Raw genomic sequence first — 16,942 nt, 5'->3', positions numbered from 1 at the left:
CTCCTCCCTCAGACCCAGGAGCCCAGGCCCCCAGCCCCTCCTCCCTCAGACCCAGGAGTCCAGGCCCCCAGCCCCTCCTCCCTCAGACCCAGTAGCCCAGGCCCCCAGCCCCTCCTCCCTGGGATCCAGCTGTTCACGTTCCCAGCTGCGCCCGTTCAGACCACAAATCGACAATCCCGGCTCCCTGCCCTGCTCCCTCTCCCGCCCCCGGGAGACCGGACCCTGGGCTCCCGCGCGCTCGACCCTTAAGGGAATGGATGTCCCTTCGCGCTCCAGCCGGGTCAGGACCCGGCCCCCGCCCCTCCCCGCCCCCGGTCTCCTTAAAATACCCGGGATCCCTATGGCAACAGGCGCCCGGCGACAGGTGCGGGTGTTATTTACGGGTCGAGCCCGAAATAGCCGGGGAGGGTGGGGGTGGGCGGCCGGGGGCGAGGCCGCGGCAAGCGGCGCGGGTGCGGCGGCCGGGCGGGCGGCGGTGCGGAGCGCGCGGTGCGGAGGATCGCGGAGCTGGGGCGGCGCCCAGGCAGGAGGGCGAGCGGGGTCCCTGCCCGGGAGCCGGGGGAGGGCGGCCTGCGGGAGGCGCCCGGCCTGGAGCGGAGCCTGGAGCCTTCCCGGCCCGGCAGGCCCTGGGAGCCCGGGGGAGGGGAGCCCGGCGAGCCGGAGGGGACGCCGAGTGCCTTCCGGGCCCCGCTGTCCTTCCTTCCACCGCGGGGAGCGTCTGTCCCCGTTTGCTGAGCTGCAGCCTCGATCTGAGCCCCACCCCCGTGGGGACCCCAGGCCCCCCCCAATCTGAACCCCTTGGGGAGCCCTCCGCCCCCGTGCAGACCTCGGATGGAGTCTGTTCACTGATTCCAGCAGGTCCCCCTTTTTTTCTGAACCCCAGCCAGGACTCTGTGGATCCCCCTTGTGTGAATGTTGGGGGGGGGTCCCACGGCCTCCCCGAGACCCAGAAGGAGGGCTGACCTGCCCCCCTAAATCCCCCAGAGGCGACCCGACTCCTCCCTCCCCAGACTCCGAGCCGAAAAGAAGCCAAGAGGCGCCTCCTTGCATGCGCACGGGGAGCTCAGCGTCCTCTCCTGCGCACCCCGAAATCTGAGCCGAGGGAGGGGGCGCGCGGAGCAGCCCCTCGGAGTCCCCCGGGCCCCCTTCCTGGGCGCCTCGATTTTGCTCGGGGTCCCACGTCTCTGCTGAGTTTCTGTGGCAACGCAGGCCCTTCCCTGCTCCTCGGAGGGCTCCCCAGGGTGTGTGTGTGTGTGTGTGTAGGGGGTGGGGTGGGGGGGTGTCTTGTTTTTTTCTCTTCTGAGACGCAAAGGCACCCCCATGTGAGGTTCCGGGGAGACTCAGCGCTTCCTTGTTTGATCGTCCCGTGGTAACAGCCCCCCCAGCGCCTGCCAGACCCCAGGGGTCCCCGCCCCCCACCCCACCCCGAGCCCCAGCCCCAGCCCCGCCCCAGCCCGCCCGGCCCAGCCCTTCCCCGCGAGCCCGAGCCCGAGCCCGGCCCGGCCCGGCCCGGCCCGCCGCCGGGATGATGATGTGGTCCAACTTCCTGATGCAAGAGGAGGACCGGCGGCGGGGCGCGGCCGCCAGGCGGGGCGCGGGGCAGCCGCCGGGGCTGTCGCCGGAGCGCGAGGGCAAGGTCAAGCTGGTGCTGCTGCTCACGGCCGTGGGCGCCACGCTGGCCGTGCTGGCCGTGGGCACCGAGTTCTGGGTGGAGCTCAACACCGTCAAGGCCAACGACAGCGCCGTGTGCGACGCCGCCTACCTGGGGCTCTGGAAGGTGTGCGTCAAGCGCCTGTGGCAGGAGGACGTGCCCGCGGGCCGGCGGACCTGCGGCCCCGCCCAGCTGCCCGGAGGTGAGGCGCCCGGGCGCGGGGGAGGGGGGCCCCCCAGACGGCGGGAGGGAGGGGGTGGGGAGGAAACGGTGCCCCAGATGGAGCTGAGCCCCGGGGAGGGAGCCTGCACCACCCCGTGCTCCCCAAGGGCCTTTGCTCCACGCGCAAACCTTGTAGAGAGAGAAAGTCTGTACCCCCAGGTAGCTTGTGCCCCAGGCCAGCCTGTAGCCCTAAATCATAGGGTCCTCTAGGGCCTAGACCACCTGTACCCCTAAAACCACCTGTTCCTTCAGGCCAACCTGTACCCCCAGACCAGCCTTACCCCTAGATCACCTGTACCCCCAGACCAGCCTGTACCCCCAAACCAGCATGTACCCCAGACCACCTGTACCCCCAGACCAGCCTGCACCCCAGACAAGCCTCTACCCCCAAACCAGCCTGCACCCCTAGACCAGCCTGTACCCCCAGACCAGCCTGCACCCCCATAACAGTCTGCACCCCTAGACTAGCTTGTGGCCCAGGCCAGCCTGTAGCCCTAAATCATCCTGTTCCCCTAGAGTCTAGGGCCCAGACCACCTGTACCCCTAGACCCACCTGTTCCCTCAGGTCAGCCTGTACCCCAAGACCAGCCTGTACCCCTAGACCACCTGTACCCCTAAACCCACCTGTCCCCTCAGGCCAGCCTGTACCCTCAGATCAGCCTGTACCCCACCCCTAGACCACCATGTACCTCCAGACCAGCCTGTTCTCTCAGACCAGCCTGTACCCCTAGACCACCATGCACCCCTAGACCAGCCTGTACCCCAGACCAGCCTGAACCTCTAGACCACCTGTACCCCCAGACCAGCCTGTACTCTCAGACCAGCCTGTACCCCTAGACCACCTGTACCCCCAGACCAGCCTGTACCCCCAGACCAGCCTGTACCCCTAGACCACCTGTACCCCTAGACCAGCCTGTACCTCCAGACCAGCCTGTACTCCTAGACCAGCCTGTACCCCCAGACCAGCCTGTACCCCTAGACCAGCCTGTACCTCCAGACCAGCCTGTACCCCCAGTGCCCCCCCCCCCACGCCCCAGAACATGCTGTGACTTCCAAAGCCCGGGTACAGACTGTGATCGCAGACACCTGTGTCCCCACAGGGAGCCTCCACACGTGGCCTGGGCCCGACACCCAGCCTGTGACTCCGCACACAGCTGGCGCCCTCAGCAGCCTGCGTTCCCCAGAAACACCCACACCCGGGGACAGCCTGTGCCCTGTGCACGTGCCCACACACAGCCTGTGCCCCTGGAGAGACTGGGTTCCTGGTGTCAGCTTGCTCGTCCCACTCCCAGGCAGCTGCACCCCCACCCCGCGGGCCCTGGGAGACCGACAGCCTTGACCCAAGTATCACCATGCCTGTTCCCACGTACTGATTCCACCAAATGGACCTCTCACCTCACATCTCCCTACCCCCCCAAACACCCCCCTCCCCCGCTTCCCAGGAAATGTTACCTTCACTGCCCTGAGATGTCCCCCCCCACCACCACCACCTACTGCATATCATGGGGTTCCTCGGTGTTGATTTTTATAGCAATGCTTACCTTTCAAAAATACATATATATATTTTATTATAAAATGGAGGTACATGGAGGTACAGTCCGCAGGCCAACGCTCTATCCACTGAGGAAGGGAGAGGGACAGAGAGAGAAACATCAATGATGGGAGAGCATCATTGATTGGTTGCCTCCTGCAACCCCCCTACTGGTGATCGAGCCTGCAACCCAGGCATGTAACCTGGCCAGGAATCAAGCCGTGACTTCCTGGTTCAACCACTGAGCCACACCAGCCGGGCACAGCTCTCTTTTTCCAAAACAATTTTTTTTAAAATATATATTTTATTAATTTTTCACAGAGCAGAAGGGAGAGGGATAGAGAGTTAGAAACATCAATGAGAGAGGAACATCGATCAGCTGCCTCCTGCACACCTCCTACTGGGGATGTGCCCGCAACCAAGGTACATGCCCTTGGCCGGAATCGAACCTGGGACCTTTCAGTCCGCAGGCCAAGGCTCTACCCACCGAGCCAAACCGGTTAGGGCAGCAATTTTTTTTAAAAAAATGTATCGATTTTATTTTCCAAATGGGATGTGCCATATCCTTTGGGGTCAGAGACAAGATGTCCTAGAGCAGTGGTTCTCAACCTTCCTCATGCCACGACCCTTTAATACAGTTCCTCATGTTGTGGTGACCCCCCAACCATAAAATTATTTTTGTTGCTACCTCATCACTGTAATGTTGCTACCGTTATGAATCGTCATGTAAATATCTGATATGCAGGATGTATTTTCATTGTTACAAATTGAACATAATGAAAGCATAGTGATGAATCGCAAATAATATGTAATTATATATGTGTTTTCCAATGGTCCTAGGCCACCCCTGTGAAAGGGTCGTTTGACCCCCCAAAGGGGTCGCGACCCACAGGTAGAGAACCGCTGTCCTAGATTATTAGTGAATGGGATGCCAGACACCTCACACTGTCCCGGAACAATGTACCACGCCGGCTAGATGGGACGGCCCAGTCCCCTCATGGGTGTGGGCCAGCCCCCCCATTGACTGCGACAACAGGGTCTAGATCAGTGATGGCGAACCTATGACACGCGTGTCAGGGGTGACACGCGAACTCATTCTCTTGGTTGATTTTTCTTGGTTAAACGGCATTTAAACATATAAAATAGCCGAAACCGGTTTGGCTCATTGGATAGAGCGTCGGCCTGCGGACTGAAAGGCCCCCGGTTCGATTCCGGTCAAGGGCATGTACCTGGGTTGCGGGCACATCTCCAGTGGGGGGTGTGCAGGAGGCAGCTGATCGGTGTTTCTCTCTCATCGATGTTTCTGACTCTCTATCTCTCTCCCTTCCTCTCTGTAAAAAAACCAATAAAATATATATTTTAAAAAAACCATAAAATAAATATCAAAGATATAAGTCTTTGTTTGACTATGGCTGCAAAGATCAAAAGATTTCTATATGTGACACGGCACCAGAGTGAAGTTAGGGTTTTTCAAAATGCCGACACGCCGAGCTCAGAAGGTTCGCCATCGCCGGTCTAAATGGACATCTCACGCCCCCTCCTTCCCTCAGGCCACCAGGTGGAGCGTCCCCTGACTCACCTGACTCAGTTTACCTCTCCTCCTCGTTCTTCTCTTCTGTAGAATGGGGGTGGTGATAACACGCCCAGGGTTGCTCTGTGGACTAAGGAGTTAGTGCATGTGGAGAACCTAGAACAGAGCCGGGTGTGCTTCGTAAGCATCTCCTATTTGGGTCACCTCCACACCCCCCTTCAGTCTGGAAAGTTCCTTCTTCCCATTTCCCGCCGTCTGCCAGGCCCCTCTCCTGATCCCCCCCCCCCCCCCCCCCCCCCGCATCCCCTACCAGCCGTGGGCAAACTACGGCCCGAGGAACGGATCCGGCCAGTTTGAAATGAATAAAACTAAAAAAAAAAAAAAGACCGTACCCTTTTATGTAATGTTTACTTTGAATTTATATTCGTTCACACAAACACTCCATCCATGCTTTTGTTCCGGCCCTCCGGTCAAGTTTAAGAACCCATTGTGGCCCTCGAGTCAAAAAGTTTGCCCACCCCTGGGCTAGTCTCTACCTCTCTCTTCCCTCCCCGTGCCTCAGTGTCCCCCGCCTGTAGAATAAGAAAGTTGGAGTAGTGAATTCTGCCGGAAGTTCTGCAGGAAGTTCTGGTCCGGAAAGCGGGTTTTCGTTGGCTTTTAAAGTTGAGGGTTTGGGACCTCGGGTCCGAAGAGTGGGATGACTCATGCGCTCCGGGGTTTGTCACGAAGCCATTATCAGCCTTTGCAAGATCCTTCTTGTGCTCCTCTTAACATTATTATCCTTTTATTTCATTTCTTCCTGACTCAGCTCTTAATGTGTTTTCTTTAAAAAAATATATTGATTGATTTTGAGAGAGAGAGAGGAAAGAGAGAGGAAAGAGAGAGAAAAGAGGTTTGTTGTTCCGCTTATTGATGCATTCATTGGTTGATTCTTGTGTGTGCCTTGACCTAGAATCAAACCTGCAACCTTGGTGAATCAGGACGATGCTCTGACCAACTGAGCTAGCTGGCCAGGGTTCTGTTTTTTTATTGTTATTTCTCAGATCTCTGTAGGTTGCTTTCTTTTTTCTTCTTCTTTTTTTTAAAAAAAAATATATATTTATATATATTTTATTGATTTTTTACAGAGAGGAAGGGAGAGGGATAGAGAGTCAGAAACATCGATAAGAAAGAAACATCGATCAGCTGCCTCCTGCACACTCCCCACTGGGTACATGCCCGCAACCCAGGTACATGCCCTTGACTGGAATCGAACCTGGGACCCTTCAGTCCGCAGGCCGACACTCCATCCACTGAGCCAAACCAGCTAGGGCTAAAAAAAATATATTTTAGTGACTTTTTTACAGAGAGGAAGGGAGAGGGATAGAGAGTTAGAAACATCGATGAGAGAGAAACATCCATCAGCTGATTCCTTCACACCCGGTACTGAGGATGTGCCCGCAACCAAGGTACATGCCCTTGACCGGAATCGAACCTGGGACCCTTCAGTCCGCAGGCCGATGCTCTATCCACTGAGCCACACCGGTCAGGGCTGTAGGCTGCTTTCTGTTAGTTTTTGGACTTCCTGTGATTGTAAACATATACATCCCTGCATATGGTTTTTGTCTGTATGTATCCCCAGAAGTAAAACAGGTGGTGATAGGGCATAACTGTCCTTCATTCCATAAAGTCTGTCAGTCTGTCTTCCAGAAAGATTAGCACAGGCACACCTCGAAGAGAGCACAGGTTCGGTGCCCGAACACCGCAGTAGAGCCACTCACGCACTGTGCTGGTTTCCCGTACACATAAAAGCTATGCTGGCCGAGCCCTGACCGGTTTGGCTCAGCGGATAGAGCGTCGGCCTGCGGACTGAAGGGTCCCGGGTTCGATTCCAGTCAAGGGCATGTACCTTGGTTGCGGGCACATCCTCAGTGGGGGTGTGCAGGAAGCAGCTGATCGATGTTTCTCTCTCATCGATGTTTCTAACTCTCTATCCCTCTTCCTTCCTCTCTGTAAAAAATCAATTAAAAAAAAAAAAAAAAAGCTATGCTGGCCGGGTGGCTCAGTTGGTTAGAGCATTGTCCCAATACACCAAGGGTGTGGGTTCCATCCCCAGTCAGGACACATACAAGAATCAACCAATGAATGTATAAATAAGTGGAACAACATATCGATGTTTCTCTCTCTCTCTCCCCCCTCTCCCTCTCCCTCAAATCAATTTGTAAAAAGCTCCGCATTGGAATCCCAGCACCGGATAAGCTGTGTGACAACAGGTGGCTTTTGCTGAGCGTCATTTTTCTATTCTGTCATATTTTTTAAATTATATATTTGTATTCATTTCAGGGAGGAGAGGAAAGGGAGAGGGAGATAGAAACATCAGTAATGAGAATCATGGATCGGCTACCTCGGGCACGCCCCCTACTGGGGATGGAGCCCACAACCCGGGCACCTGCCCTTGACCGGAATCGAACCCGGGACCCTTCAGTCCGCAGGTCGACGCTCTATCCACTGAGCCATACCAGCTAGGACTCTTCTGTCATTTTTTAAAAAATATGTTTTTATTGATTTCAGAAAGGAAGGGAGAGGGAGAGAGAGATAGAAACATCAATGATGAGAGAGAATCACTGATTGGCTGCTCCCTGCACACAGCCACCCCCACTGGGGACGTGCCCACAACCCAGGCATGTACCCTTGACCGGAATCGAACCGGGGACCCTTCAGTCCGCAGGTCGACGCTCTATCCACTGAGCCACACCGGCTAGGGCTCTTCTGTCCTATTTCTATCGGGGATGCTCAGGTCATATTCTCAGGCTACTGGGAGCTAGGTTTACTATCCAGCCCTGAACTTACACTAGGGTCCCCCCTGGCATCACCTCCCTTATTTCTCTCTCCCCCTTGCTCCCACAGAAACCAACTGCACCTACTTTAAATTCTTCACCACGGGGGAGAATGCACACATCTTCCAGAGAACCACAAAGAAAGGTGAGAGCCTGTCATCCCGTGGTGGGGGGTCGGGGGTGGGGGGTGGGGATATGCTGACCGCGTTGGAGGGGTTCTCGGCAGGCTGGGGCTCAGCTCCTATGTCCTGGGGAGGTCCCACTTTGGGGGGAGTGGTGGCAGGAGGGTCATGGTTCTGCAGGGCCCTGTGCCCAACACTCCTACCCCGTCTCTGCCTTTGCCACATGCTGTGCAACTTTAGGCAAGTCACATTCCCTCTCTGTGCATGGTACTTTATTTTCTCCCCAATATATATTTTTTAATTTTTTAAAAAAATATATTTTTATTGATTTTTAAAAAAAATATATTTTATTGATATTTTACAGAGAGGAAGGGAGAGAGATAGATAGTTAGAACCATCGATGGGAGAGAAACATCGACCAGCTGCCTCCTGCACATTTCCCACAGGGGATGTGCCTGCAACCCAGGTACATGCCCTTGACCGGAATCGAACCTGGGACCCTTCAGTCTGCAGGCCGACACTCTATCCACTGAGCCAAACCGGTTTTGGCTTTTTTATTGATTTTTTACAGAGAGGAAGGGAGAGGGATAGAGAGTTAGAAACATCGATCAGCTGCCTCCTGCGCAACCCCTACTGGGGATGTGCCCGCAACCAAGGTACATGCCCTTGACCGGAATCAAACCCGGGACTTTTCAGTCCACAGGCCAACGCTCTAGCCACTGAGCCAAACTGGTCAGCCCCCCCCCTGCCCCCCAATATATTTTTATTGATTTCAGAGAGGAAGGGAGAGGGAGATAGAGAGAGAAACATCAATGATGAGAATCATGGATCGGCTGCCTCCTGCACGCCCCCTACTGGGGATCGAGCCTGCAACCCGGCCATGTGCCCTTGACCGGGATCGAACCCGGGACCCTTCAGTCCACAGGCCAACGCTCTACCCACTGAGCCAAACCGGCTAGGGCTGTGCGTGGTACTTGAACATCTTACAAATGTGCATCTACCATGTGCTAGACATGGTGCTGGGCGGTCCATTTATAGGCGCTCCATCCTGGCCCGCTCTGCAGGCGGGGGCTTTATCTCAGTCTCCCAGCTGAGGAAACGGATGTGCGTGAGTGGTTAAATTTATTTTCCCCGGAAGCCGAGAGGCAGAGGCAGGATTCAAGCCCTACGGCAGCTTCCCCCACAGAATATTCTGTGCGATGGAAGTGTCCTGTGTCTGTGCTGCCCAGGGCGGCAGCCTCCGGCCCCAGGCGGCTGCTGAGCACCTGAGGGTGGCAGGTGTGATTGGGAAATTCACCTTGTTGTTGTTAATCCTCACCCCAGGATATTTTTTTAAAATATGTATTTTTATTGATGTCAGAGAGGAAGGGAGAGGGAGAGGAGTTAGAACATCAATGATGAGAGAGAATCATAGATTGGCTGCCTCTTGCACGCCCCCCACTGGGGATCAAGCCTGCAACCCAGGCATGTGCCCTTAATCAGAATCAAACCGGGACCCTTTGGTCTGCAGGCCGACGCTCTATCCACTGAGCCAAACTGGCTAGGGCTGTTTTTGTTTTTGTTTTTGTTTAATATATTTTATTGATTTTTTTCACAGAGAGGAAGGGAGAGGGATAGAGAGTTAGAAACATTGATGAGAGAGAAACATCGATCAGCTGCCTCCTGCACACTCCCCACTGGGGACGTGCCCGCAACCAAGGTACATGCCCTTGACCGGATTCGAACCTGGGACCTCTTGGTCCGCAGGCCGACGCTCTATCCACTGAGCCAAACTGGTTAGGGCTGTTTTCGTTTTTTTAAAATATATTTTTATTATATTTCAGAGAGGAAGGGGGGGGACAGAGAGAGAGAGAGAGATCAATGATGAGAGAGAATCACTGATTGGCTGCCTCCTGCACGCCCCCCACTGGGGATGGAGCCCCCAGCTTGGGCATGTGCCCTGACCGGGAATTGAACCGTGACCTCCTGGTTCATAGATCGACGCTCAACCACTGAGCTATGCAGGCTGGGCCCAATAAGGAGTTGGATCCTGATTTTCTAGAGGAGAAAACAGGCTGAGAGGTTCCGTGACTTCACCAGCACCTTCCATCCAGGAAGTGGCCACTGTAACATACCCCCCCATGGTCACCCCCGCACCCACTGCCTCAGCCTCCTCACCTGTGAACAGGCGGCGACCAGACCCCAAGTAATCATTGGTCACTCCATTCCTTCCAGTCGGGGCCCTGTCCCCTCTTTGCTGTGTGACTCGAGGCAAATAACGGGTCCTGCCTGGGTCTTAGATCCCTCAACAGGAGAAGTCAGCCACTGGATGGGCTTCCACTGGGACATGCTCCGCTAGCCCTGCATCTCCCATTGCCCTGGCTCGGGCCCCCTGTGGGGGAGCTCGCCCACTCCCTGCACCCCATGTTCGTCCCTTCTTCCCCTCCCCCCTGCACAGAGATGAACCTGGCGGCCGCGGTGATAGCGGTTCTCGGCTTGACGGTCATGGCCCTGGGCTGCCTCTGCATCATCATGGTGCTCAGCAAAGGCGCAGAGTTCCTGGTCCGAGTGGGAGCCATCTGCTTTGGCCTCTCAGGTGAGGGTCGCGCGCGAGCCTGGAGACTGAGGACATTGCAGGCTGTGGGGTGGGATCCCCAAGCACTGTTGCCTGCTGGGAGGTGGGAATCTCTAAACCCCATTGCATGCTGGGAGGTGGGATCTCTAAACCCCGTTGCATGCTGGGAGGTGGGATCTCTAGGCCCCATTGCATGCTGGGAGGTGGGATCTCTAAACCCCATTGCATGCTGGGAGGTGGGAATCTCTAAACCCCGTTGCATGCTGGGAGGTGGGATCTCTAAGCCCCATTGCATGCTGGGATGTGGGATCTCTAAACCCCGTTGCATGCTGGGAGGTGGGATCTCTAAGCCCATTGCATGCTGGGAGGTATGATCTACAAGAACTGTGCATGCTGGCAGGTAGGATCGCCAAGCACTGTTGCACGATGGGAGGTGGGATCGCTAAGGACAGTTGCATGCTGGGTTGCACAGTGGGAGGTAAGATCTCCAAGAACTGTTGAACGCTGGGAGGCAGGGTCCCCAAGCACTGTTGCATTTTGGGAAGTTGAGAGGTCTCCAAGCACTGTTGCATGCTGGGAGGCTGAGAGGTCTCCAAACACTGTTGCATGCTGGGAGGCGGAGAGGTCTCCAAGCACTGTTGCATGCTGGGAGGCACAAGGGCTAGTGGTAGGCTCAGAAATGAGAGCTCTAAGCCCCGTTGTTGGCTCGGAATTGGAGGGTCTCCAAGCTCTCTTGTGTGTGGCGCAGTGAAGGGGGCCTAATATATGGCGAGGAAAGATGATTTGACTTCGGGAGGTGGCACGCAGGGCAATATACAGGTCTTGTAACATAGAAACCCACACCTGAAACCTATATGATCCTATTAACCGACGTCACCCCAATAAATTTAATAATTAAAAAAAAAAGATTCGGACCTTGGGGTCTGCAAGGACTGTCGCTTTCTTGGAGCTGAGGGTCCGAAAAAGTGCTGCTCCTTGTGAAATGTAGTCCTCCTTGGGCAAGCGTCTGCTAGTGTGGACAGAAAGGCCGCTGGTTCGGCGTTTGCTTGTGAGGGCTGCCACAGCAGCGCACCACGGACCGGCGGCTTGACTACAGGAGTGTATTTTCTCTCCGTCCTGGGGGCTGGAAGTCCAGGTTCCCGGGGTCAGCAGGGCTGGGGCCTCCTGAGGCCTCTCTCTCCTCAGCCTGCAGATGGCCCTGTTCTCCCCGTGTCCTCTCGTGGCCGTCCCTCTGTGCCTGTCTGTGTCCTGCTCTCTCCTTGTAAAGGCAGCAGCCACACTGGATGGGAGCCCCCTTGAATGACCTCATTTTAACTCATTTCTTTAAAGCCCCCCGCCCCCCCCCCAATATAGGATGCGGTTCAGCCACCACAATACATTCACCGGGTTATCGTCCATCTCTCCTTCTGGGTGGAAGCTTCTGTTAGTCCCCTGTGTGTATATTTCATAACGAGAGCTCAGTGGAGATCTGTCGAGTGAATGAAAGATGCAGGAACTTGCAGAGGCGTGAAGGGGACTGGACAGTGTCTCCTCTTCGTCCAGATGTTTTTCCACCTTCAATGCCCTCATGCTGAGCTGCGTGGGGCCGGGAAGGTGCTCAGGGGGTCACTGACTCCAGGCTGCATGCCCCAGGCCCCTGATTAAAAACCATGGGGGAGCCCTGGCTGGTGTGGCTCAGTGGATAGAGCATCGGCCTGCGGACTGAAGGGTCCCAGGTTCAATTCCGGTCAAGAGCACATGCCCAGTGGGGGGCGTGCAGGAGGCAGCCGATCAATGATTCTCTCTCATCATTGATGTTTCTCTCTCTTCCTCTCCCTTCCTCTCTGAAATCAATAAAAATATACTTAAAAAACAAACAAACATGGGGGAAACTGGGAAAAGCAGGGGACAAAGAGGAAGGAGGGTCAGAGACTGAGGTTGGGGCCAGGCTCCAGGATCTGAGAGGGGAGGCGGCTGGGATCCATGACCATGGATGACCATCCTATGGTCCTAAGTGGCCCTAGCCAGGTTGGCTCAGTGGATAGAGCGTCAGCCTGCAGACTGAAGGATCCCGGGTTCGATTCCAGTCAAGGGCACATGCCTGGGTCGTGGGCTCGATCCCCAGTGGGGTTGCATGCAGGAGGCAGCCGATCCGTAATTCTCTCTCATCATTGATGTTTCTCTCTCTCTCTCTCCCTCTCCCTTCCTCTCTGAAATCAATACAAATATATTAATATATATATATATATATAGTCCTAAGTGATCTGACCCCTGCCCGCCTCTGCACGCCCATTGCCCACCTCTCTCCTCCTCCCCACTCTCTTTGCTCTGGTCACACTGGCCTTCTCTCTTTTCCTCAAACTCACTCTGCTCCATCCCACCACGGGCCTTCTCCCCAGCCGCTCCTCCTGCTCGGAATAGCCATCGCTTCACTCCACGCGTGGCCGGCTTCCAGTCATCCCTCATTCGCGTCTCAGCTGAAATGCCTTTTCCCGACGACACTATTTAAAGTCCCTGCTCCACCCGGGGTGTCACTCCCCTTCCCATCACCCTGTTTTTAACTCCTTCCCAGCATGCCTCACTCTCTGAAATTATCTTGTCTTCTCATGTGTTTACTTAGGAGGTTGTAACCCGGCCGCCGGCAGGCCAGGAGGGCCTGAGACGTGCTCTGCCCAGCGGGCAGTGCGTTAAGATTTCTCTGGGCCGGTATTTAAGGGTTGGATGAACTCCCATCAAAGCCATCATCAGTTAAAAATTCTGTCTCGCCCTGGCTGGCGTGGCTCGGTTGGTTGGCTGTTGGCCCGTGCCCTGGGAGGTTGGTGGTTCGATCCCTGGTCAGGGCACATGCCTGGGTTGCAGGCCGGATCCCCCGTCAGGAGCGTGCAGGAGGCAGCTGATAGATGGAGGGCTGCCGTTGGCGGGAGCTGGGTTTCGGTCACCCTGTCACTGTGCCCATCACGCCTGCCTGCTGCGTTATGTATTGACTTCCTCATTGTCTCCTGCAAGCGTCGTTTACTGCCCGTCTCCTCCCAGTAGAATCTAAACCCCATGAGGTCAGGGTCTTTGTCTGTCTTCTTCCTCCCCACCCCCCTTTTTTTTAAAAATCAAATGGCATTACAACTTGGCTGCCTTTCTTTTCGTTTTGTGATTCACCATCACTGTTGTTGTTGTTGTTTTTTAAATATATTTCTTTATTGATTTCAGAGAGGAAGGGAGAAAGAGAGAGAGAAACATCAATGATGAGAGAGGATCATTGATTGGCTGCCTCCTGCACGCCCCCTACTGGGGATCAAGCCCGCAACCCGGGCATATGCCCTTGGCGGGAATCAAACCGGGACCCTTCAGTCCGCAGGTGAATGCTCTATCCACTGAGCCAAGCCAGCCAGGGCCATCACTGTTGTTTTTTTATCCTCACCCGAGGACATTTTCCCGCTGATTTTTAGAGAGAGTGGAAGTGAGAGGGAAAGGCAGAGAGAAACAGATGGGAGAGAAACACATCGATGGGTTGCCTCCTGCAGGAGCCCCAACCAGGGCCCTGGGCCCAGGAGGAGCCTGCAACCCAGGTATGTGCCCTTGACCGGAATCGAACCCTGGACCCTTCGGTCAGCAAGCTGACGCTCTAGCCACTGAGCCAAACCGGCTAGGGTGACCATCGCTGTTTTTTTCAATTTTACTGGGGTGTGACTGATGAGGAAAGAGAGAGAGAGAGAGAGGGAGAGATTGAGATTTGTTGTTCCACATATTTATGCATTCATCGGTTGATTCTTTTTTTAAAATATATTTTTATTGATTTCAGAGAGGGAAGGAAAGGGAGAGAGAGAGAGAAACATCAATGATGAGAGAGAATCAGTGGTTGGCTGCCTCCTGCACGCCCCCTACAGGGGATTGAGCCTGCAACCCGGGCATGTGCCCTTGACCGGAATCGAACCCGGGACCCTTCAATCTGCAGGCCGGCGCTCTATCCCAGGGGTGGGCAAACTTTTTGACTCGAGGGCCACAATGGGTTCTTAAACTGGACCGGAGGGCTGGAACAAAAGCATGGATGGAGTGTTTGTGTGAACGAATATAAATTCAAAGTAAACATCATCACATAAAAGGGTACGGTCTTTTTTTTTTTTTTTTAGTTTTATTCATTTCAAACGGGCTGGATCTGGCCCGCGGGCGTAGTTTGCCCACGGCTGCTCTATCCACTGCTTAACCAGCGAGGGCCATTGGTTGATTCTTGTATGTGCCCTGACTGGGGATCGAACCGGAATCAGTGTATCAGGATCACGCTGTAGCCCACTGAGCCACCCAGCCCGGGGCCGCTCCAGAACCTTTCAATCTTCCCCAGCTGAAACCCTGTCCCCTTAAAAACCGACTCCCACTCCCCTCCCCGGCCCCAGGCGCCCACCGCTTGCTCCACTTCGTGCCTCTCACACTTATTCTTCCTTCTTTCTCTCCAGCTTCCAAAATTGCATCTGCTATGTAATAGGTGGTTGTTGAATGAATGAATGAATGAATGCATGAATGAGAGGGTGCTTGGGGGGGGGGGGTGTGTGTCTCTCAGGTTTCTTGTTTGAGGAGCCTGGGATGGGGTGCACTGAGGAGCTACTGAGACCGAAGCTGGGGGTTCCCCGGCGCCTGAACACCTCCTCTCTCCTCTCCCCGCAGGCCTGCTGCTCCTGGTCAGCCTGGAGGTGTTCCGGCATTCCGTGCGAGCCCTGGTTCAGAGGGTCAGCCCCGAGCCGCCCCCGGCCCCGGCCCTGACCTACGAGTACTCCTGGTCTCTGGGCTGCGCCGTGGGGGCCAGCCTGGTCCTGCTGCTGGGGGGCGGCTGCTTCCTCCTGCTCACCCTGCCGCCCTGGCCCTGGGGCTCCCTCTGTCCCAAGCAGGGGCCCAGGGCCCCCTAAGAGGCACCCCTGCACCTTCTCGAAGCTCCTTGCAACCCCTCCTTGGTCCTCTGTCCCCTCAGAATCTTGTTGTTGTTGTTCATCCTCACCCCGAGGACACGTCTCCATGGACCCCTAGAGAGAGTGGAAGGGAGAGGGAGAGGCAGAGAGAAACATCGACGTGAGAGAGACGCACGTCGATGGGTTGCCTCCTGCATGCACCCCGGCCAGGGCCCCGGGGCCGGGGAGGAGCCTGCAACCGAGGGACATGCCCTCGACCTGAATCGAACCCCGGACCCTGCGGTCCTTGGGCTGATGCGCTATCCGCTGAGCCACACCGGCCAGGGCCCCTCAGCATCTTTCGCCCCACGTCCCAGAGACACTGTCCTCCTTGCTCCGGGGGTCCAGGCTGTTGGCACAGACCCGTCTCTCGCGCCCTCGCCTTTTCCTCTGTACATATGTGTTCCTCGGTGGCTGAATCCTGGGCCGCTTGGGGGTGAGGCTTTTTGCAAACGAGGGTCCCCAGGGGAGGTTGGTGGGGACCTGATGGGGTAACTGGGGGCGGGAGGGGTGGGAGATGAGGTCAGGGGGTGTGGGGAGGGAGGGGGACCTGTTCATGTCTGCGATCTGGATGCATCCACTTGTGGGAGAGCCTTCTTCTGACGAATCCAACATTTGGAGACATGGGGTAGGGTAGCGGGGAGTTGCGGGGGGGATGGGGGGCCGGAGAATGTCTGGGTCTGACCTCCCTGTGGTCTGATTTGGGATTAAAGGTTTGGAACTGTAACAGCTCTGAATGGGAGTCCGTTTGTGGTGGGATCGGCGCATCGGGGGCAGAGAAAAGTCAGGCTTCTGCCCCCCCAGAAACACGCGGCACCAGTGATGGCGAACCTCTGACACGCGTGTCACCTCCGAACTCATTTTTTTTGGTTGATTTTTTTCTTTGTTCAATGGCATTTAAATATGTAAAAGAAATATCAAAAATATAAGTCTTTGTTTGACTATGGTTGCAAATATCAAAAAATTTCTCGATGTGACACGGCACCAGAGTTGAGTTAGGGTTTTTCAAAATGCTGACTCGCCGAGCTCAAAAGGTTCGCCATCACTGCTCTATCCACTGAGCCAACCGCCCAGGGCTCTTCTTTTTTCTTTTTTTAAAATATATTTATTTGCCAGAACCGGTTTGGCTCAGTGGATAGAGCATAGGCCTGTGGACTCAAGGGTCCCGGGTTCGATTCCGGTCAAGGGCATGTACCTGGGTTGCGGGCACATCCCCAGTGGGGGGTGTGCAGGGGGCAGCTGATTGATGTTTCTCTCTCATCGATGTTTCTAACTCTTTATCCCTCTCCCTTCCTCTCTGTAGAAAATCAATAAAACATATTTAAAAAATATATATTTATATATTTCTTTATTGATTTCAGAGAGGAAGGGCGAAGGAGAGAGAGATAGAAATATCAATGATGAGAGAGAATCATCGATCGGCTGCCTCCTGCAGGCCCCACACTGGGGATCGAGCCCAAAACCTGGGCATGTGCCCTGACCGGGAATCGAACCGTGACCTCCTGGTTCATAGGTCGACGCTCAACCACTGAGCCACGCCAGTTGCACTGTTTGTTTTTAAATTTTTTATTTATTGACTTTAGAGAGAGGAAGGGAGAGAAAGAG

At 55.3% G+C, this 16,942-nt stretch overlaps 1 protein-coding gene across 1 annotated transcript; it reads left to right on the top strand.

Annotated features, from left to right (window-relative positions):
- Nucleotides 1-465: 465 nt before the first annotated feature.
- Nucleotides 466-15,832, top strand: CACNG6 (calcium voltage-gated channel auxiliary subunit gamma 6). Its single transcript, XM_070401574.1, has 4 exons — nucleotides 466-1,853; nucleotides 7,822-7,896; nucleotides 10,311-10,448; nucleotides 15,060-15,832. Exons 1-4 carry the CDS (start codon nucleotides 1,526-1,528, stop codon nucleotides 15,296-15,298), a joined length of 780 nt encoding a protein of 259 aa, XP_070257675.1. The 5' UTR covers nucleotides 466-1,525; the 3' UTR covers nucleotides 15,299-15,832.
- The last annotated feature ends 1,110 nt before the right edge of the window (nucleotides 15,833-16,942 follow it).

Source organism: Myotis yumanensis, unplaced genomic scaffold (assembly GCF_028538775.1).
Source record: "Myotis yumanensis isolate MYYU_CA2020_CCGP unplaced genomic scaffold, mMyoYum1.0.hap1 SCAF_23, whole genome shotgun sequence".
Lineage (NCBI taxonomy): Eukaryota > Metazoa > Chordata > Mammalia > Chiroptera > Vespertilionidae > Myotis > Myotis yumanensis.
Note: the sequence above shows the minus strand (reverse complement) of the source record. Positions and strands in the feature narration are given on the sequence as shown.